Source organism: Strongylocentrotus purpuratus, unplaced genomic scaffold (assembly GCF_000002235.5).
Source record: "Strongylocentrotus purpuratus isolate Spur 01 unplaced genomic scaffold, Spur_5.0 spur5_scaffold_21, whole genome shotgun sequence".
Taxonomy (NCBI): Eukaryota; Metazoa; Echinodermata; class Echinoidea; order Camarodonta; family Strongylocentrotidae; genus Strongylocentrotus; species Strongylocentrotus purpuratus.
In genome coordinates, this window is record NW_022145607.1 from 16,490,337 (window position 1) to 16,514,901 (window position 24,565).

General features: G+C 36.0%; 1 protein-coding gene across 1 annotated transcript; it reads right to left on the minus strand.

Annotated features, from left to right (window-relative positions):
• Positions 1-1,541: 1,541 nt before the first annotated feature.
• Positions 1,542-22,589, minus strand: LOC584513 (nuclear receptor subfamily 2 group E member 1-like). Its single transcript, XM_030994188.1, has 5 exons — positions 22,451-22,589; positions 12,400-12,642; positions 3,544-3,902; positions 2,565-2,823; positions 1,542-1,948 (listed from the first exon to the last, which is right to left on the minus strand). Exons 1-5 carry the CDS (start codon positions 22,587-22,589, stop codon positions 1,707-1,709), a joined length of 1,242 nt encoding a protein of 413 aa, XP_030850048.1. The 3' UTR covers positions 1,542-1,706.
• Between the last annotated feature and the right edge of the window lie 1,976 nt (positions 22,590-24,565).

Here is a 24,565-nt window from a genome sequence, read left to right on the forward strand (position 1 = left end):
GGGCACTACTTCGAGTTGAAACCTAGATAATCTACAAAAATGATTAATCAAAAAGAAATATACTGCGTAGCAATTATTGTTAAAAACCGCATCTATCAATTAAACTAATAATACTGTTAAAATGATGTTACTTTGAGCAAATTCTCCTAAACGGCTTGAATAACTACAGATGACTGCTTTCAAGAATGAGTATCCTATTTTTGAACGCGAATTATTTCATTATATTATCTAATCATTTAGAGAAAGAAAGACAGAAATGAAGGGAGAGAGAGAGAGAGGGGGGAGAGAGAAAGAGAGAAATCAAAACGGACTATGGTCGTGTTTTTTTCTGGTTCTAATACTGGATATTAGTATAGGTAGTCACTTTTGAAAGAATACTGGCTATTTAAGTTTTTCTAATCTACTCAAATTAATACATCGGTGATGATCATAATCCTGTCCTATCATGACAATAGGATTTGGGATAAAATTATTTAAGAAAAACATAATCATGAATTTAATTAAATTAAGTACACGTATATACTACTTCTAAACTTTTACAATTTTTCGCGCAATGCTGAAAATAATTTCATTATTTTACACTTTCGCTTTAAATATCTTAACAACAGTTTATGTTACAGTCCTCTAAAGTTTACACTAAAGTTTGAACTTCTTTATACAAAATAAATAATTTACAAGTAAATTAGACCTGGGGGGTGTTTCACAAAGATCTTAAGTTGAACTTATCTCTAAGTTGGACTTAAAAAATATGGAAAGCCATTAGCATCTTTGAAAATATTTTGTAAAAGTTATTTTGAAAGGCATTCATTGTTTATTGAAATCATTCATATTTTCTTTCATCAAGGAGATTTCATGTTCTGGATGTGGAATTAATAAAAAGTCTAAAATACTTGAATTTCTGCTTTTGAATATATTTCATTTAAAGACTCCAATGGCTGTCCATAATTTTTAAGTCCAACTTAGAGTTAAGTTCTACTTAGGATCTTTGTGAAACACCCCCCTGGAATGTTGAAAAGGATAAGTTAAAATTCCTGTACATATTTACAATTTTATATACACATAATAATGAGCCTTCTGCTCACTCTATTATGTGCAAAAGGGGACAGTGCTCGGCTATAAACACACGCCCAAAAGCCCTCTTTTGTATCCATTAATGCGTACGATATCATAATGGTATTAGGACCAGTTATATTCACAAGTTCTTTAGATGACCTTTTCAAAAATAAATAAATTAATACTGCTCTGAACATGGGAATGTATATGTCAACAAAATACTATTTAATAATAATAATAATAATAATAATAGGCATTTATATAGCGCTGTCCATCTAGACAATTCTATTCCGAGGCGCACAAGAAAAATAGAAAGAATGAGAGAGTTTGGATGAGTGTCATAGTGACAGGTATTGTTAAACAAGATAAGATCCATTTTCGGGATGGGTAGGATGGAGGGGGGGGGGGGGGGCTGTGGAGGCAGACGAATGAATAGCAATTGTACAAAACTTGAATTTTGAAATTTCGAATTATTTGTTTGGGTGCCCCACCCAAGCTATATTTGATACATCTGGCTAAATTGATGTGTAAATCGTTTAGCCATTTAGTTTATTTAAGTTTTATTTGAATCAATTAAACAAAACAACCTGCAAACAAAATAGTTCGAATTTAATGTAATGTTGTTTTTTTTTAAAGTAATCGTGGTAATTCATCTAACAAGTCTGGAACATGTCACTGAGCAATCTTTCGATCGGTATCTCTCCGATGATTTGCTTGAAAAAGAGCTTCTCTAAAAACTTGCTGCTGACGGCCCGAAGAGCAGAGAGCATGAGGAGAAGTCGGCCGAACCGTGGGGGTTGGGAGAGGTGAGCGTACCGTACGTAGTCCCCGAGCATGACCTGGGCTTGGTCTTGGAGAGACTCGACGCGATGGGGCTCGCTCAGACCACGGGTCTCTGTTTAATGAAAGAAGAAGAAAAATGAACGATTGATAATGAAATGATATATGATTTGCTACAATGACAAATAATATAATAATAGAAAATGATAACAAATTAATGACATCCACTGAACAAAATATAGTACGAATACAATGAAACCCGAAAAACATGAAAAGTGGTCTTTATAGGCTGGTGGTCTTTATGTACAGGTTCCTTTAGTTTCAATGAAAAACCATATTCAAAGGAAAAGTAAGATGCAATCTTTATACGGTAGACAGGTGGTTTGTATGTAGGTGGTCGCTAAAGCGTGTTCGACTTTGTAATAAAGCATTTTGATTTAGAGGAAACGCTTAGTCACACTTGGTAGAAATTGTCTGAGGAAATCAGTGCCAAATTGCAATAAGGATCCAAAGGGATGAACGTATAAAAATCTTTAAAGAAAAACATCAATTGATTAGGCTGCTCGTAAATAAGAGGAGGTCGTATCTTCTTTTTACATCTCCGTTTCTCCTTTCCAGCTATAGGCTTGTATACCCCCTTTCGATGATGTGGGTAGGCGAGAGGAAGACACGTGCCCCTTCGCGCCCCTATACCCCAATCGAATAAAACTACGCAATGGCGATTGACGTACCTGATTTGAACAATGCTATAGCCTTCAGGCACGCGAACTCGGTGAAGTCGACTTTCATCGCCCGTAGCTTAGCAACCGTCTCCTTCATGTAGCGGACCTGCGCTGCGAGCTCTGCCGTAGTTTCGGCTGAAGTCTTGACTCCCTTCACACTCATGCTCACCGCTAAGGATTTAAGGAGGGCGTCTGATTCGAGAGGGACCGCCCACTGACACATCCCCATCAGAAACAAGTCTCTCCAGGTTTCTTCAAGAAGGATAAGCTGTGAGGAATAAATGAACGCAGAGATAAATAAACAAATAAACATAAACAAAAAAAAATAAACATATAAATAAATATATGAACGGATAGATAGATAAATGAATGTATGACTTTATGAATAAATAAACCTACAAATAAAAAAAAGACTTAATACATGAATATATGCTTAATAAATAGTTGCTTTTTTAAATGCGTTTGTGTCATTTACATTTTTTCCTAATTACTATTTTGTTTATTTGAATAACAGAGCTAGAAACAATAGTGAATTCGGGATTATCTGGCCTTGGAGGGTGGAGGAGGGGGGGGGGTGGAAAAGGGTACTCTTTTCGTCTACTTCAGATTGTGGCAGATCCATGATGTTTTTGAAAGGGCATTGAAATATTGCTTTTAGAAAATGCTGGCAAGTTTCCCCACCTAAATGGAGTTAGGTAACACATTGATCTGTTTGCTAAGGATAGCCCACTTGCATGGGTTTCGAAGAGGGGCACCAAAATCCACCAGTGCATATGATATGTTTTACTGTGGGGGGGGGGGGGGGTTGTCGTGCAAAAATACTCATTAATTATTAATTTATGGATACTCCACTAACCTGATCTCTGAATGGCAGCAATCGAAAACAGGTGATGTTTTTCGCCCACTTCACAGAGGTAAAAAGAAGCCTCGCCGTCACTTCGAGCAAATTATCTGGAGATGTCGTTCCAAGCCCCTTCACTCGACCCACCTCGCCGCCGTCATCCTGCCGTACGGCGTCCAGCGCGAGCGGGTTGATGTTGTAGTGCTCTGCGGTGAGTAAGCTATGGTAGAACGTTCCGTAGTAAACAGACGTAGATATGAAGCCACTCGACGGGGGAGGCAGCGGGGCTGAGGCACCTGTAAGCGAGGACTTGTCCCCGGTTAGGGGGCGGTGCGGTATGGTTAAGGGCAAGATTGAGTGCCCGGTATGACGGGGCAAGGGGCTTAACGATGTCGTACTGGTTGGGGTCTGGGATCGAATTGTACCAGGAGTTCCTGTCGATCGGGCATCTATCGAAACCATAGGCTTATTCTTTGGCTTGCGTGGACCACGTTCGTGTTGCACAGCTGATAAATAAAGAGAGAACGAGAATTAATTTAAATTGTATATTCTTGTGCATCACAACATATTGCTTATTTAATTTCTGGCCAGCATTTATATTCAAGAATCCCAACTTATGTTTGGTAAAGGCACAATAATATGAAGAATATGAGAGGGGGAATAGAGATGCAAAAAAGAAATGAAAAAGAATGACTGATTGTCATTAGATCATGGAAGAATAATTTGACAAACAAAAATACTCTCAGAGATCTAACATTGGTACAGATTATAGTTTTCATGATTTAAAAAAAAATGTAACATTAAGATCTTTTGTGTAGCAATATTCTAAGGGTGTTGTAAATATCACTATTTGATATCAAACAAAAGTAAAAGGAACATACTTTTTGAAAAGCAGAACATTTTCTGTTTTATTAGGCCTACAAATAGCTAATATGAAAAGTTAAAGAGGCCTACAATGGCCAAACACAAACACACAAAAACACGAAAAAAAACAAACATCACCAGAAACACTTCGTATTTTTTTGGTAAGATTACACTGATTTTTTGTTTTATGAAACGTATTATTTCTACAAACAGAAGTAGTACAAATCAAAACAAAGTAAATACAAATTACATCATCCAGAAGTTAAATCAGTTGCAAGTGAAAAATAAATTCGTAAATTTTGTTTTCGTTTCCAGTATACAGCAGAACGCTAATCAAAATAAGCTTATAAATTCTTTTTACAATAAAAAAAGAAGAAAAGAAAATGCTTTGTATATCAATAATAATAATACATGTACCCTCTGAATTAAACATAATACTAAACTAAAGATAGAAAATAACAAAGACACACAACTTTGAAACTCATGGACGATCAGATTTTATTTCTATAAGAGGATTTCAGAAAGCTGTTTTTCCATCGTGATTTGTAGGCTGCTATCAAAGCCATTGCACAGTCTTTCTACTTTGATTGACAACTCAAACACAATAGGAAGACGAGTAAGTAACCTTGTTGTCGTAAAGACCTATCTGTTAAAACAACAACAGACATGCACAGAAGGAAAAGAAATCGCCTGTTGCAGGTGCTTAGTTGGCTAATTTCAGCTTTTTCATGGCTAAAGGTAGAACGTGGGAAAATGTAACATTTGGCACTTTGACAATGGGCGTTTATAAAAGGTGTCATATTTTAGGAGTATCATAATTTTGTCAAAACAAGCGCAGCTGTCAAAGACCAAATTGCGATACTGAGCAAACCACTCTTTCTGGAGACACAATTATTAGGGAATCATCTCTAAAGTAGTGGCTTGAATTACAGTTGTCAAACATTTTTAAAAGCTTGGTTGAAACTTTTAAAAGTGGTCACTCATACTTATTTTGAATGCATGAGAGGCATGACGTCCATACATTACGTAACTATGTATGACTCGGGTTTTTTCCTGACGTAATTTAAATTGAATTGCTATAATATAAATTTAGTTCTGCAATTATTGATTGCCATAATATAGAACCCTATTTTGTATTGGTGTCATATATACTATGAATATGTTTTATTGTTGTATTGAAGCAATACAAATGTTGCAAAAACAAAGATCTAGCATGAGATTAATTCGTTAACGTGCAATTTCATCACAATAGACATGGGAAGCAAAAAAGACAAAGAGAGAGAGAGAGAGAGAGAGAAAGAGAGACGGAGAGAGACATACATACATAAGATAAGGGTAATCAATTTGCTCACACTAATTAATTATTGCTCCAAAAAAGAAGAATTTTGATCTCGTCTCGTCAAAAGACCTTACAGTGATTTTCATTATGCTTCAAGAAAGCCTTATTAATCTATCACAAAATAATCTCAAATATATAAACGCTCATTTTGGGCACTATTATAGTCAGTCAGGGTATATATTATTCCATTGTTTATTCCTCAATTTTTCTTCTTCTTTAAATAGAGACTACCTTGGACATTAATGGGATTTTATTTTGCTAATGGAGAAACAAAGGATCAATTAAATATTCCTCCTGAGCAGTCTTTGTCAATGAGTTATTACCGTAAAAAATGACGGACAACAGACTGCAATCAGTATCATTGTCGTTAAACGTTTAAGCAAGTACATCTCTAAGAGTATATTGTTTCCGTGAGTGGCTCGTGCAAGATCAACGAGAATCTCCTTCACATTTTCTATCTGTCACGGAAAGCAACCACTCAAATCAAAGAGGTCAAATCGCGGACTGCCAGCTATAAATCTCCAGATCCAGATCAAAAGTAATGTAATCCATTATGACATTACAATAAAAATGTAATGTCATACACAATGCACCATCATAAAACACAGTTTTTACAACTAGTCTGCGTGGGAAGTGCATTATTTTATAGTAATTACAAAATGGAGCTCGTGAGCACAGATGTGTATGCAACAAAATGATATACTTTCATTTTCTCGTGCTATCATACCTGCAAAAGACATCTTCATAATCAACAATAAATGTTCAGAGTCACCTAGCAACCAGCCAGTCGTCAGAGTGACATTTTAATGTCTTGATATCCTCTCGAAATCTAGCGAAATGGTGTTACTTCTACTCGACGCCTCCGATTAGGATGCGATCGAGAACGATCTTCAAAAATTTCAAGCACCGCCAGAATCTGAAGTGGCGTTTCGTCACTCCCGATTAACATTCAAATGTTACCCAAAGATAAATATACTTTTTGATGGATAAGCTACAAAATTTTGAATAATGTTGTCATTTTTTTCTTAATTGCAGACACGCTCAAGTGGCTTAACCGAAAGCTTAAAGATTGTGAAGATTCTTAGAAACTGAATTTAAACCCGTAAATGTTTTTCTTTAGGTTCACTCAGTCCCTTATGAGATTATTCAATATAATATTAATAATTTGATGCAAAAGATGACAGATTAAAATGGAGTTCCGTTAAAAAAGAAAGAGTTTTATTTGACCTATACCGATAATTATATTATGTTATCAGAACAAAATCTAATCCTTAAGCAAATAAAAGATTTTATTTGTCAGATTCCATCCCCACCCCTCCATTCCTGTACATAATAGAGAGTATGGTTTTCAATGCAAATATTATAAAGATGCTACCCCCCCCCCCCCAATCCCGCCCCTCTCATTCCCACCCTCGATCAAGTCATCAGGATGATGCCCGGATAATTACAGATGAAATCAACATCAGCACACACGGGAGCAATATCTTGTTTTTATCACCATATTCACAAAACGCTCCATCACTTCGTTAGCTGCTAGCCCGACACCAACGCCAACGCGCTAACACGAACCCTCGGGGATAGCACGCCGTTACTTCGTGGCGGGCTTTGGGGGCAGGTTGGAAAAGTACGAAGTCACACTATATTAACCGCTAGACATGCTAAAAGGTGCCAATGCTCTTTTTCATTTGTATTTCATCACATTATTAGGCTTTTCCTGTTTATAGAAGTTTATGAACGGGTAGTTTCCTTGAATGAAGATGCAGTCAACTTGTCAGTGAGGCCGATTTTATTCCTCAGCGAATTTCTGCCAAATTTGCATTTGCAAAATTAATTACTGTTGTGAATCTACTTTGATTTAATGGAACATTAAAGATAAACTCCAGTACTGGTAAAAAAAAAAAAAAATTCTCACAGAATCAAACGAAACTTACACTGAATGTTCAAGATTACAAATAAATGACATGTGCCAAACAATTTTGGAAGAAAATGTATACTGGCTGAGTAATGAGCATAGAAAGACAAGGAAATCAAGGTAGCCCCGACATCATGTGTGTTGTCCCATATATAGCTTTCTATGTGAGTGCTTGTTACTTTACCAAGACTCGGTCAAATTTATTATGATTTTGATGACTCCAGAACCTTGCAGTGCACAGCAATACTTACATGCTACATGATCAACTGTTTCTGATCCTTTCCACACCTTTTCTTTCACAATGCAATCGCATTACCAGTACTAAAGTTTATCTTTAATGAGACATTGATTGCGTGAAACAATTTATATGATAATAATGTATAATGTCAAAATTAAAATGGTTCAGTCTGGTTTAAATGTTATTTGTCTCCTCTAAAATTGCTCTCATCAACCTCCCCCTCCCTAACTCTAGGCTCCCTTCTCATAAATCATCAATGTATTTAATCCACCACTGTCTATCCTTCTTGTTCCTTCTAAATGTCTTTCATATTTCTCTGTATTTCTCTAACAACATTCCAGGTCAAAGAGGTAATTTTCCTCTCTCCTACAAGATCCAATTATTTTTTTAGAGAGAAATTAAGATCGTTGACATGAAGTTAATCGTTCGGTGTCTAGAGATGGTTTATGTAGAACGTTGACGTTCAATCTGGGCAAGGTGGCTCTCATCATGCGTGAAGGACCATCGTGAAGCTGACGAATTTCTCCCGGTCACTTTCCCGTTGTGGCTTTCCATGCAGGCGATTGATAACACCATAATCTTTTAAACAAGCCAAAAATAAGAACGTCAAATTCACTAGGGAGCACCCCCCCCCCCCCCCCTCCCCCGATTGTAGCCTTTTCCCCTGCATTAGAAATAATGTTAGACGGCACGAACGTGGAGGTATTTGAGAAGGTGGGTTGATTTATTTTCCTCCTCCTAGTGACCTGCAAATTATATAAATATCTTTAGCCGCTCATGTCAACTGGTTTATATTTAAATAATTAACTCAACACACAATAAATTGAAGGCAAGATTTCGACAACAAAAACAACAAAAACTTAAGTAAAACTATAAACTCTGTCTAAGATATTGTCAGTGCTAAAAGCACGTATACTACGCTACAAAAATACAACCAAAAGAATAGCAGTAAATAAATATGTACCTGTACATGTATTATATTCCTCGGGTCTAATGCTTTGAGAGAAAAAAGAAAACTATTTTATTCAAACTCCGACGTAATGATTTTACCAAATTAAGAAATATTATTTAACTGTTTAATATAATATATTGAATAACTGATACGATTTGATAATGCTATTTAGGTCTACTGTAATAATGTCTCTTAACATGCTGCTAACGAATGTTATCAAAGGTCGGGCATACAAGAACACAATGAAATTCATCTGTACTTTGATATCATATACACAATTCTAGAATGAGAGTATGTCCCTGCCGTTAGACCAGGGGCGTTTCACAAAGCACTTGTCGCAGCGACAAGTGCTTTGTGAAACGCCCCCCCCCCCCCCCGGACGCGTTATTTTTTTATGCGGCACAGATTGGGGCTTTTTTAAAAAGGGGTCTTGATTTACAGACTAAAACTGGTCGTGTGCGTACTAGACAGTATAAGTAGTAGAGGTCTGTTTTTAATAGTGTTTAATGTAATCCACTACCGCATGGAAAATCATTACATCAACAATTAAAATCAAATTGGAAATCTGAAGAGGAGGCAGCACGTCAATAAGGAGAACATCACAATAATTAGTCAATAAAACTTAACTAACTTAAACGAAGAGGAATGTTATCTAAACACATAGTTCGCGATGAATATACAAACTTCTTCGCAGCGCTAATGCGCTAGCGAACATGACTAGTCTCGCGTACGTGCAGACACTATTCAGAAGGGAAAGAACGTACTTCCCATAGGTTTAACACGCGCCATGCCCCAATCTGTGCCGCATAAAAAAATAACGCCCCCCGGACAGACTCTTTATGAGCGAGGAAATCACAACTTCACTCACGTACACATGGCCGTAACACAAATTCGTAAATCTAGTCTAGGACTTTAGAGTTTGGCCATGGTTTGACCTACTCAACAAAGCAACAATTTATACTGAAATAATAATGACCTATATGCATGTAGGTGTACTTCTAATTCCTTATTATATCGCACATAATATCGATCGAAATATCTAAATTTGTAACACCAAGCCCAGAGAAACTATCACGTACAGAAAATGCAGCACCGCAAACGAAGAAATCATTTTTCAAAGAATACTGTATTTGAGCGGACACTATAAAATAAAGATGTATATGAATGCAAGGAAACATATTTATTTGAAAATGTCAAATTTGAGATGTAAATATCATCTTTGAAGAAGAATCAGTGTAAAACTGTATATCTTTTACTTTTCCAGCTAGACTATCGAATTACATTTAGACATAGAAAATAAAAGAAAATCTGCACTTTTCAGTGTAGGACCAGTCTAAAGTACAAAGAACGCGAGGAAATGAAGTCCTAGTACATGCGCAGATGACACATGAAAAGAATCTTAAAGACTCAATTTCAATGCCATGAGATAACACAGCGGCCGAAAGATAAACTCTGCATCCTTTCAATAAAACTCTAATAAAAGCCATCTATTGGTGAAGCCTCTAGCGTCGCCTTTTTAGCCCGAGGGCAAATCAACAAGCTTCGCTCAATCTCGAGGATAGAGCTATTATTCAAAAGTATTCCTTTTATCCCGTTCCTGTCTTATTTTAGGAGCAACTTTGAGCAATGAAAGCAAAGCGCGAGCCGAAAAGCGGCCCAAGTAAAGTGCGACCGAAGACTTGCGCCGTCTCGTGCATTTTCGTTTGCAGACGATCGCATGGTATTGACTTATTTGTGTTTGGCGCGCAACGAGAAGATAGGATGCGAAGGGCATCCGCTTGAAGATGTTATAACAGACATACATCTGTCATCGACTTCTTGAGGAATGAAAATGTCAAACCCTTTTACGTCTGCCTCGTCGAAAGGATGTCTTTTTGGACAGAGTTGTAGTGCTGACGACCAACCATTCGCTGAAGCAAAGAGTTTCCAGAAGTGTACGTTGCATGCTATATGAACAGGGTCAATCCTGTCATAGAAATTGGACCTCATTATTAAAACAAGGAGAGGGGTGATTGGAAAGTATGTGCTTTACGGACTGATGTTTACTGTTCATCGAACTATCAAACTATTGATTTATAAATCATGATGAAAGACGCCTCGTTCATATCGAGATATGAATATGAATTAATGTCATCAATATTGCTATTAGTATAGTTATTTATTATTATCATCATTATCATTATTATATATTACATTATAATTATTGTTATCACCTAAAGATTATTGCTATTATCATTATTATTATTATCATTACTATTATTATTATAATCATTATTGTTGATATTATTATTGTTAGTAGTAGTATTACATAATTATGTAGTAGTAGTAGTAGTAGTATATTTCCACAAAGCATAAAAAATGTAAGAAAATGTTCCTCGCGTTCAGATGAATAGTGATTGTGTAGTAGGAAAAACTGAATTAACACACTTTATACTGCATAATCCACATCCTATGACAACTTGCAAATTTATGCATGAAAATCTCAAACTTAAATCACATAAGATATCATTATAGAAACCATCCACACACAAAAAAATTCCGGTGACATTTTGTAGCCATAAATCACTGCATCAACCTTCATCAGATTTTTAATGATTTCCTTTCATTCTTGTCTCTTCTCAAGTACAAGGAAAAGAAATCCATGCCAGCGATTGTATTTGTGCAACGGAGTCTGAGCGTGCGGTTCCCCTTCAGAAAAGCGTTTTCAATCTTTTATTTGCGGAAATAATAATTGAAAGAAATTTCTCGTGGTTTTGTTAGGCTATCATAATTTGGTGAGTGCGGTAAATACTGCGTGAATGCGTAAAAGACTTGCAATATTGTCTAAACAAACAATTAGACAAAATGAGCGCACACGCGTCTTCGTCCGTTCGTACGTCTCTTTATCGACATTCCCCCTTCTCTTTCTCCCCCAATCAATCGTGTCACATTTATTCGTGACAAAATGTAGAGCAATTAGTGTTGATTGACTTGAATAAAAGCGTTGTTAGGATTATAAGCGCATCATCACTTGATTTTTGCACTTCACGTGACAAGCGATTATCTTAGTTTAAAATGTATTACTAAAATTAAATATGAAGCAGTTTGTCCAGAATGCCTTAAGATTTTATGCATGTTTTCGAACACTCTCAGGCAAATCTCATTTAACACAAATGTATACAAAAGCATGAATAGTTTTTTTTTACATTGAAACGGCGCAAACAACATAATTTTAAAAAGGACATCAAAACCGGTTCAAAATTATGGCAGTAATGCCTGTTCTGTTTTACACTTACATTAATTCTTCATTGAACCGTTAAAAATTTGCACGAAGATGAACACATCAACAACATCAACAGCAGCACAACATACTTGCATAAAACAGATGTTCACCAACACTAAGATGAAGATCATCACCAAGAACGCATACATTTGCATCAACACCAACACCAACACCAAGAACATTTACATTTCCACCAATACTTACACCAACTCCAAGAAATTATACATTTACACCTGCCAACGCTAACACCAACACCTAGAACTTAGCATATACCTTTACAACAAAATTAACACCAACACCAAGGTCTTATACATTTACACCAACACTAACATCAACATCAAGAACTTCACCTCTCATCTTTGTACCAACACCATATTACAGTATAACAGCACCAGCACAATGCAACACCAAAACGGAAATTGAAAAGTGCTCTCACCATCCTTGTTCATCTGGGCTTCGAAGCATTTCCTAAGCCTGCATGCCCGGCATTGGTTGCGATGGGTCTTGTCTATGGGGCAATCTCCTCCTCCTTTCCCTTGTTGCTTGCAGACGTAGACTCGGCCTCTGTGGATGCTTCGCTTGAAGAAACCACTGCACCCATCGCAGGCGTAAACACCGTAGTGCTTCCCCGAGCTACGGTCACCGCATACTTTACACGGAATGTCGAGAAGACGATCACCTGTAGATAAAAAATAAAATAAAAAGACAGAAAATGTGAAAGATTAAAATATGGTATAACAGGGAAAGTATACAGACGATTTAAATAGTTATGACGAAAACCATACCTGATGATTTCGAAATCATTTGTATTTTATGATGAATTAGATAATAAAAAAACATTATTCGAATTCAATTACAGTGTACTATATTTTTCATATCAACTGAACAAAGCAAAAATAAATCGTTTGTAGAAATAGTATTTTATATTTAAAAAAATATCAACCAGCATATTGATACATGTGTTGCACGAAGTTCATGCATATTCTTAATGGGTTTGTTGGCTATATGCATACACAATGAACAAATTACTTTACTTGCTTATCACAAATAAAATACAAAAAGTGTTCCAAATAATGCCTGTCAATATCATATTCGTCAGTCACAAACCGTTTAAAAAAAACTGCACAACTACCCAAAAAAGTACCAGATTTATTACCTTGATCGTTTCAACAACAAATAACTAAAACATACCTCTGATAAAACTAGGATCCCTCATTTTGTGTTAACTTTGTAAAAGAAAGCAACTTTTGTTAAAAACTCCAAAGTATTATTTGCTTGAACGGTAGCAGATACAACTGATGACAAATCACGTCCTAGAAAGTCTTCTTTTGGAATACTTCGCAGAATGTTTGCCCGTCCCAGAACTGTCTTGGCTTACTCTGAGAACTTGACCGAAATGTCCCCGCCTTAAGTATAGTTGAAGCAAACAAAGAACACCTATTTTCTCAACAGATAATAGTCAAAAGTAACAGCCATGGAGACATATCGAAACTTGATTTGTTATTTTAGAATCTTTTCACAAGAGTTCTTGGCACACAGCGGGGAGTGGTCGAAAGCATTGACCAATCAGAATCGAGTTCAGGCTGGTGTCGCGGGTGATTCGCGAGCCAATCGCGAGTGGTTCGCGAGCCGAGCGCACGACCCGAGTTTGTTCGGCAAACAACCGAGACAATGGCGAAGTGTCCCGGAAAAACAGCTCGCGAAAAATACACTTGTCACATCTAAGTTTTCAAAAGTATTATATACTTGTTACTTTAAACAAAATTTGTCCTTACAAAAGTGTTTGGGGGCCAGACAGTTTTGTTTATGATGCGCATATCAGTGTCTTTAGAAAAGTTAGAAAAGTTCCCGGGTTCGAAGCAAAGTCAATGCGCTCGCGCCCTTTGGTAAGGTACTAGGCTTACTCCTCATAATCAAGTCCCTCAGAGAGGACTCAAAGCCGTTGGTCCCATGGTTGCTTACTTATAAGAGTACATGCTTCCTTATCATCAAACAACATATAAACATAAAACGGGGCAGAGAAAGATAAAAAGGAAAGAGAGAAAAATACAGAGAGAGAAAGGGAGAGAGAGAGAGAGAGAGGGAGGGAGAAAGAGAGAGAGAGAGAATGTTCTCCAAATAGTTTATAAAGAAAATATACTTTTTAAAGTTATGTTTTCATAAAGCCATCTGTCATGTCTGTTTTGCATCGACAAAGGAACTGCATTGTCATTGTCATTTCAGATCTCTTGCATCAATTACTTCTTTATCAAGAAAATGACTTGCATAGATCATCAATTCATATCACACTTTCAATAAATATTGCAAAGTGTTAAGCCTAAGTATCCTGAAGAGCTGATCAGCTTAACAAAGTAGAAGAGAAAATGCTATAAATTGGAACACACTTACAGCAGATTAAAATGGAAATAGGGAATGCATTCTTAGATAATATTAAACAATTATATTCCGAGTATGGAATTATAATGTCCATTTTTTGCGCCTGGGCACAAGTAAATAGCAAATGATTTATCGTTTTTTCTCTTTAGAGTTGACATGTTTAAGAACGCATAATTTTAAGGGATAAGGATGGTAGTTAAAATTATATAAGATAAAAACAAGGGGTAGCTATTTAGTTGTTTTGATGTTGGCACTTGTATCACCTTGGACTCCTTAACAAAGTTCAAGAATCAACTCGCCCTTATGACAGTTAAGTTTACAAGAACAGTTGCCCAGATTGGTTCTTCTCCAAGAATTGAACACGTAGATGGATCTTTCAAGACCAGTTGCACAAACATGAGGTTTAATTGTCAGATGCTTTTATCATCTCCTTTTCACAATTTGGCTGTCCATCTAAACAGGTTGTCAAAACATTCTGGGATGGATCGAGGCAACAAAGGAAAGGTGGTACTAAAGGACGGAGACTTCTTTGTTGCTGCGAAACGAATCGAGGTGATATACATTGTACTGTCTTCTTTTCATCCCAGGTCTGTCAGTAGACATCATGTCATAACGTCGACAGAATTTGCAGAATATCAAAATGCGTATTTAGATTAAGAGAGATGAATGCGGGATGAATGAGTTATCTGGAAAAGTGATCTGATTTTTCGTTGAAATAGATATGTGGTTCGTCTGCTGAAAGCCAGAACGTTAACTCACATCAATTCCCATCGAATTGATACCCTTCTGATACTATGTCTTGATAGAGGAGTTTTCCGGGTCTTTACAGATGACTGCGTGGAAAGAAAAAACTAACTTGACGAATGTAAAAACCGGTGTGGTGTAACAATGCCAGAGGTAAAAAGGTTAGAGGTAAAAAAAAAAAAAAGTCAGAGCAGATGTCAGAGGTGAATATGCCAGAGGTGAAAATGTTAGAGATAAAAATATCAGAAGTCATTTTTTTTCTCTGACATTTTTACTTGGCACCGTAAAAACCTACTGCACTGGGGAGGTGAAACTCTCGTTTAGCTGGCCAGGGTCCCAAGGGGATGACACCCAGGCTTACATCATCAGAAGGGCTGTGAAGGGAGTAACCCTGTTTCAGTTCCAGGAGTATGTGGCTGAGGCCCCTGGTAAAATTTGGCTATGTTTGCTACCAAAGTCATCTTATCAACATGCTAAAACACCTTTCACGTTTTATGCCCTTTTAACCTTTTGTTTTTTTAGATTAAGGAAAATTGAAATTTGTTGGTAGATTTTTTTGTTTTACCTCACTGCTAAGAAAGCAAGAAATTAACAACCAGGTGAACGACGGCTTAAAGTCCTCTCCGAGGGACTTGTTAATAAGGATTAATGCCTTACCAAACTGCACTATAGTGCATCGACTTGGTTTCGAACCCGGAACCTCCCGATTACGAGACCACTGCTCCACCACTCGATTGATCAGTGGTAGAGCAGTTCTTGAGGTTTTTTTATAGTTTTTTTTTCAAATCTTAAGATGGTTTCTGGTAGGTCCTTAGAATCCCCCCAAAAAAACTGAAAGAGAATTAGAAAAACAATGCATTCAAAAACTTTTTGTTGTGAAGAAAGACATTAAATTATTTTTGCAAAGTTCATTGCAAAGTTCATCGCTACGATATCGTTCAAAAGTTATAACAAAGTCCAAAGATTTATACAAATGAAAAGAAGAAAATCAGCATGAAGTGACCTCTTATAGAGAACCAGATTTTGATTTTAAAGGTATTTCCACCACAGCTTCGATCGTGCTGACTATAGAATTGTTTTAAAATACACATTTTCTTTGGGTCTTTTAGGGGTTAGCATTTTTCGTTCATAAAGGAGTTACAAGAACGAACAAAAATAGCACAACTGCAGCCGTACAAATGCATGTTTAACAGGTTCTGTGAATTGCTTCCGTTTTTACGCTCAAATGCGCATTTTCTGCCTAATTTCACAACTGAAACTCCACTGAGTCAAAATGAGTTTTTAAAGGGCTAAATTCCCATGCTTTATGAAAAATTTCCCTTTTGCGACAGGTCTTGCATTTTGTTTGAAAAGAACTTGAAAGGTTTCGGAGCTCACAGGTTCATTACAAAAATGACAACTTTACACGATTTTGATATTGTTACCGAATTTGTGTCGCATTACTGACGCGTTATTGCTCTTAAGCTGCAAGGGTCGATCTCTACCTTTCTCCCTTTCTCTATCCCTCTCTCTCTCATTTCCCTCTCCACTCTGAAGGAAGAAAGAGAGATAATATATTAATATTTATCTTATAGTTTTCTCCCTTGTCCTTTCTGTCGTCTCTCTCTCTCTCCCTCTTTCTCATTCTCTTTCTATATATATATATATCTCTCTCTCTCTCTTCTCCAGTTTTCTTTTTTCCTCTGTCTCTCTGTCTCTCTCTCTCTCTCTTCTCCACCTTTCTCATCTCTCTCTCTCTCTCTCTCTCTCTCTCTCTCTCTCTTTTCTACCTTTCTTATTTCTCTCTGTCTCTCTGTCTCTCACTCACTCTCTCTCCCACATATTCTCCCTCTCTCTCTCTCTGTATCTGTTTCAGTTCCACTCTATGTGAATGTGATTCGGAGTCACATAAACTACTCTAAAGTTGGATAGTTTCACTTTGAAATATAGCATTATCCGATCTTTCGAGTTAAAAGAAAATTCATGCATGTGTTCTCTAATAAATTTTCACTTGCACTCTTAAAAATAATAGGTGAAATGTTTTGCGCAGCACGTGGTAAATTATGTATTTAGCCAATTTGAGGCATTAACAAAAAAAACATCTACTTGAATAATCCAAATACGGTAAAAATATAAAACAATTACTTCAAAATGGGCAAAAATATTAACAAGTCGGGTAGAAAAATAGATAATGCCCAAAGTTGTGTGGATAGATAATTATCTTCATGGTAAATTTGGAAATCCTCTTTTGAACTGATATTGCAAAATTATATTATCCCACTACGTTATTTATGTCAATGTTGTCGTTATGGAAAGAAGACAAAACAAGTTAATACAGAAAAAGCGTCTGAAGACTGAGCCAGAAGGGCGTTAACTCTTATATTTTGTTTTTACACAGAGCAAAAGTTTTAAGCATTACTAGATTTGAAATACATGTATTATAGGACTGTTGTATTTTTGCGTTTTTTTTTATTTGACATTAATGTTTACCGTTCTTTCAGTAATGACACTCAAGTCATTGCCTAAAGTGAATGAGAAAAAAAAATGACAAAAAGACAAACCGAAGAAGCCACTTAGAAAATTGTAGAAGCTGAATAAATAGTTATCTTCAGCTAAAACTCGATCAAAGTTTATTTTCCCACGGTATTTTGGAGGGACCGATCAATTTTGGGGGGAGTTTTAATCCATAAAGAGAATATTGTATAAAAAAAGTTAAAAATGGCTCTCGAGACAGCCAGCATGGCAATTTATTGTCCATTCATGAAAACCTGCGCATCCCGCAACAGTTTCCAAGGTTATACAAGTGTCTCTTCGAAAAACTTTTAAACATATGGTAGATAGGAAGGTGGGTAAAAAGAGATTGTTGAAAAAATAGATATAAATTATGGGAGAGAGAGAGAGAGAGAGAGAGAGAGAGAGAGGAGAGAAAGAGAGAAGAAAAGATAAAGAGAGAGCGAGGTAGGAGGGGAGAAAAAGAGAGAGCGAGGTAGGAGGGGAGAGAGAGGAAAAGAGAGAGAGAGAGAGAGATGGGGAGGGGGTGGGGTGGAGGGAGAGAAAAAGAAAGAGAAGAGGGGGAGGTGAGAAATATAGTGGAATGGAGGTGACTCGAAAAAATTATCTAAAAACTGATGCGCTTTGGCCGACAATGAGAAACAGAACATTACTAAACTTGCAAAAAGAAAATTTAAAAGTGTAAAATGCCAGAAATAAATTAAGATACATGTACAGGTGGAGGGAGGGATGGGGGTATCAAACTGTCTTTTCCTAATTGTATCGCTCTCTTTACTTTTACGATGCGTTCCACCACTCTCTTCGTGAACTTCACAGACTACAAAGGAATGTGTGTGCCATGATTTTGATTTGAAATGAAAACAAAAGATGAAAAGGACACCCAATAAAGGTCGGTGGACCTGTGAAGTGGTCGTGTGCGGCTCGCGACCTGCGCGTGGGAACGTTTTTCAACGGCGTCTTGTACGACGTGTGACTGGCTTTGTGTCGCACGCCACACACGTGTGAGCAATTCTATTTCTCCACCCTCTCTCTCTCTCTCTCTCTCTCTCTCTCTCTCTCTCTCTCTCTCTTCCTCTCCTTTTCTCCCTCTCTCTCTCTCTCTCTCTCTCTCTCTCTCTCCTCCCCCGACTCTCTTTCTGTCTCTTTCCCCTCCCAATGTATTGCCTCATCTCTCCTCAATATCCCTCTATTTTGTTTCTCTATCAATTCGTATACCCTTCCATTGCTCCATAAAACCCCTTCTGATTGTGTCTTTGATTTTTTTTCTTATTAACGTCTTTTGTTTTATGTGCACAGGAATGAAAAAGATCTGTTATTAAATCAGTTTGATGCCCGGATGATTTTGTAAATTACTGTTCCTATTTAGCCTATTATTCCCATGGAAATAAACATTTTACACTTTCAAATTAATCTATTGTTAAACGTAAAGTTTGTTTTTTTAGCATCGATACATCAATTAATTACCAGCCAAGTATTCAAATGTTCTATAATTTCTATTTTGCCTAATCATGAACGTTTTGTTTCCAAAACTTAATATTTGCATGGAAGTGTGAATTATGATTTGTTATGATTATGTACTTACACTTCTTATTAATGTTCTCTTTTTTTAAATCGATGATCCTATTTCATAACCATTTTAACATTGTAAACATTGTGCAATTAGTCCCTGGACTACTAATTTGTATTTTTAACAAACCGCATCGAGCTGAATCGAGTTTAATAGAAGAAAAAAAAAGTGAACATTTCTTCCAAAAGTGAGATTGCATTTATGCAAACTTATTAATATTTGTAAAGCCCTATATACGTCTCTACGACCTCTTTGAATTTTGTATTTACAATAATGTGCTTTGCCATATTTCATCTTTCGTCTCCTTTGTCTTTTACTCTTTCATATATTTGCTAGTGCTCAATAACAGGCCTGCTCAATAAGATCTAGTCTAAAACATTTGCGTGTAATTCATTGTACCATACCTATGGTAAAGTGCCAACCCCACCATTAATTGATAGCTCTGCTTGGTATAAACTGTAGTATGGCCTTCGTTGATTTTGATGATTATTGACGAATTGATATTGAAAAATATTATGCATATCGCATAAGAAAATGTCAGGTTTATTTTTCTAATCTAAGAAAGCAAAAATTATTGTAAATACGTTATTCCTTTTCGCACTCCTCTTTTGCATTTAATGTATAAGTGAGCCCCATGTATAGATCCGCCACTGAATTCCTTTAAAGTCCCTAGCTCTTCGTTTATGACTAGGCAGAGTTACCGAGATGAAACTCAGACAGAATAATTATGCCTCTAAAAAAAAAGCAAAATGAACTTTAGACCGCAAGAGTGTAAAAGCTGCTCCCGCGCCCTCTCACAAACGTTCTCTCGTATTAGCTGTTGGGTGGCGCCACACAGCAATGTACACCTGCGTGAGATGGTGGCAATCTTAATACCAGTGGGACCGCAACGTTAATTAAATGTGTGAAATGCAATAAACTACGGATTAAGAAGCGTTTTGATGCAGAAAGCTAACATGTCTCGTATATGGATGACATAAAACGGGAGGTAAATTGATGTCTGATGTAAAAGCTATGAGGGCAAAATGGTTGTCCGTGTGCACTTTAAAGTGACTCGGTAACATTGCCTCAGATTCTGAAACAAAATCCTGGATTTAGCTCAAATCCCCCTTCTATTTATCTTCTTTCGAGAGACTTTATTTGTTCATATCATAACATAACAGCTATTTACAACAGTGTTCATGAACAGATTTAGCTCATGCTGTAATCATAATTTTAAACATTTAGGTCAGTCAGGAATCTCATGACTTTTACAAGCCGACCGCCTGTCTGATTATCAAGATATTAATGATTGGAAATCGAAGTTTTATTTTTCGTTTTCCTTACGGTGTTTATAACACTACAGTCTATTGGGGAAAATGAGTATGGTAAAACCGGTCACTAAACTTTACTTTTTTGAGGCACTACATGATCATTTAGAAGCACAATTTTTTAGGGCTTCAATATTACACCATATCACAGGTACTGATAACACGTAGGGCCATGCACCTCATATTTAATATTGTTAAACGATGCCTTTAAAGTTCGACGGTTCGAATGTTAAAGTTCAGTTAAAAGGATAGTTGAGTTCTGTTTTCAGACCGCAAATGCTTTCAAAGTGCATAGTTATTGCTCTTATTTTTATTTATGACATTTATCGTGCCCTTTCATAACCTAAAATTGCTATAAAGGTAATTTTAGACCCCGAAATGTGTAAAATTTAGCCAATACGATCATACCAATTCAGCTACACTTAAAAAAAAAACACAGTGACCGTTAATTAATTATTTAATTAAAAATAACAATACGTGAGCCAGCTAAATGTGGATAATATAAGCAACACGAAAATGCCAACAAAAAAGCCAACATCGGCATTGGCTGAAATACGACGTAAAAGGCGTTATTTCGTTTTTTCAACGGTTTTTTCAAATTTTTCAAAATATCTAATAGTAATATTTGTGGTGGTACACAAGTATTAGAAACCGTTATATTTCAACCGTCTCTGAACCGATTTTGATCAAACAAAGATGATTTTGTCATTTAAATATTATGTTCTTTCAAATTTGACACTCAGTTTTTAACCTTTAAGCTGATAGATGATTGTTTCACCTGATCGCTAAGATGAGTATATTGAAGGTTTACACTTGAACAAACTGTAAAATGTCACTAAATAGATTAATGAATGAAAAAACGAATAGACCAAAAAGTAAATGAATGTATATTAAATAATTGATTATATACATAACTAGTCAAATAAATTAATAAATAATAAAAATACAAATATAACGCTTTACACTTGTTTCCTTTGACATTATAATTATATTGTCTTCCCACCAACAGAAAGTTTCCTTCTTTGCTAATTTTTATTCGAGATATATTCAATCGCTATCTCTCACCATTTCATTTCTTTTTGTTTTGGTTTGTTTTATTTTTCTGTTGGTTGTCTGTCTGAAAAAAATTGGAAATTGAATCTGTTTCATTACAATTGCAATCTACATATTCATTGCAATGGTAGATGTAGAGATGAATACACAACGTGAATCATATATTTGAAAAGAAATTGAAGTAAAGGTGTAAATACAAAAAAAAAAAAAAAAAACATAAAACATATAAACAAACAAACAACAACAACAAAAACAACAACGACCAAACCACTTTTTGACTACAGTATGGACAAATTGTCTATGGTTTTAATAAAGTAAGCAAAATAAAAGAAACAGTTGCCGTGTTGGTTACCATTAATAGCACAGTTAACATCAATGGTATAGTTTTATGCAACGGGGGCCCTGGCGTCGATCTCGTTAGTGTGGCTGTGGTTATGGTATTGGTATGGCTGTGGTATATTTATGAAATATGTAAGAAACAATAATTGTCCCGTTATTTGGAACTCTATTCCTCCTGAAATATCCTCATGCAAGTCTTTAACATAATTTTAAAGAAACTTGAAGCAGTATCTTATCTCTAAATATCAATGATTCTTGTACCAATAATTACATTCTACAACGTTTCCTACAACTGTTTCCAAATTTATGATTTTGTAATGATTACTTCCATTTGTATTGCCGTGAACGATGCCCCTGTCATTTTTTGTCATGTATGTCTCTTTGTTAGTTTTGTTTGTATAAGTAAATCTCTTAACTACTTTTCGGTGAACTATGCCTCCATAAGGCCATTTGGCCTTTAAAAAAAAAAGGTTCCCTATTTTCGTTTTCTTATATATTGCAAATGCTTATTATTGTATATTTGTATTGTTTTTATTGAAAATGGAAATAAATGAAATGAATTGAATTGAATTGAATTGAATTAGTTTGTCTGGTAGATGAATACTTACTTATCTTGACCGGCTGTCGTTGCTCCGGTCGAATACACGGCGTCGAGATCGGTGTCAGTGTTAGCTTCGGCGGCGTCAAGCCCACAGTCCCTGAAAAGGAACAATGCTGGCCGTCCTCATCGTAGCTCAACATCTCCATGTTAAAAAAGTCTCAGTCACTGGTTGATTTTCTTCAATTTTCAAACAGGAGAGAGAGCGTCTAAAGATATCAGGTGGTTGTCCGAATACAAAAGTCTGCAAAGTCTCACAAATTCACCCAAAGTTTTATACAATTATGTGAAAATTGATTGTTAATATGTCGACAGTTTCATTTAAAGTAGTGAAACAATTGCGAAACATCAGTTTGCAAGATTAAAATGCATTTAGTCTTCCTTGAAAGCTTTACTTTGCAGAAATATGCTCACGATAAAGAATGCTCATTAGCAGTCTCGCAAAACTGTTTCTTAACCTTGATACCTTGGATCTGGATCCAACACGATCAGCTTGAAAACGAAGTACGTCCTCAGCGAGCTTGCCAAATATATTTGTCTTTAATTGGTGTACGACGATGATATTAGGCAAGTGCATACGATCGAAACATAATTCTAGACCCGATGACGTCATGGTTTATCACGCAGTAGGGAGTTTGGCAGGTTGAATATGGTGCATTTTTATTGGAGAGAATGTGGATATCGGTTGTATAGGGTGTCCCTGAAAAAAAAGGAAACCGAGGATTGATGGGAATTTACTAAATTATCCCAAATTAGGTTTTAAACTTTTCATCAGTGTATAAATCATTGAAAGCTCAATTCATGATACCAACAATAATGATCAAAAATTCTCGCATGACCTCTTACATCTCTTACATTTTGGAGTGTTGGTGTCGAAAACCCGATTGTCCCAATAAGCAAATGGCTGTTTCGTTTAGCTTATGTTTTTTTAAGAAAAAAGAAAGATATTTGAGATGAATAATTTTGGCAAATGCATGTACACATCAATAAAGAGCTCATAACTATGATGCAATAATTATGATGGAATGATATAATGCACGAGTGAGAAGGCACAAATCATTATTTGTTAAGCAAATTGACATTTGCTCTGGTGTCTCATTCAAAATTGTCAATGAAGTAAATATGCAATTACACATTATTCTCCCTACTCACTCATATGTGATCCATCATAATTATGCAAGATGAAAATATGAGCTTTGACTTGATGTGTGTTTTCAAAAACTACAAATTCAAAAAGAATTTGATATCTTTTCAAAACAATGATGAACCAAACGAAGCAGCTTTTCGGGTTTCTAACACTGCAACTTAATGCTATCTGAAATTGCTCATGTGTGACTAATTGCTTAAGACTTTGATGTAATATTAAAGAAAGTAACATATTTCAATATATATATATATATATATATATATCCAATCATGTATACATTTACCAAAAACTAATTTGAAATTATTCCGTAACCTTGGTTTTCATTTTTTCAGGGACACCCTGTATAATGAGAACCCATACATCTGGCCGGCCCGCGATTAGCGATTGCGCATGTCCACCTCACCGTCTGACTAAGTGGCCTTTTCTGATTGGCTGGCCATTTTGATAATTACCACAAAAATAGAGTTATTTTTTTTGGAATGCAATGAATTTAGACACGAACTGTTAAAGGTACTATGTCCCATTTGCAGGCCAACAAAAATGAAAAAGTTAAATTCCAACTGCATTTGAAAGATAATACTAATTTAGAACTTCCCTAAAAAAGATGGGGCTTGAAAATGTCTTCAAGTGGGAAAATAATGACTATTAGTTGTCAAATTGACTTTAGGGCTATAGAGCCCAAAAGTAATAGTCTTGATTTTCAATTGTACCGAATGGTCATACGTTTTATGCTGCGCAAAGATACAATCAGTTTAATCTTGGCCATTACAAGAAGTGGTTTGATGTAAACAAATGCTCATGTACCCTTTACAACTCTTCTCATGTATGTTATTACCAAAGAAGAAAAAAGCCAGTCAGTCACAAGTAGTGTCTGACAGTGAAGTCTTGCAAGTAAACGGGTTTCCTTGCATAATTTGAATAGGAGGACACTGCTAACGTTTAAATTTCAACAGATAGGACATACATGACATATTCATA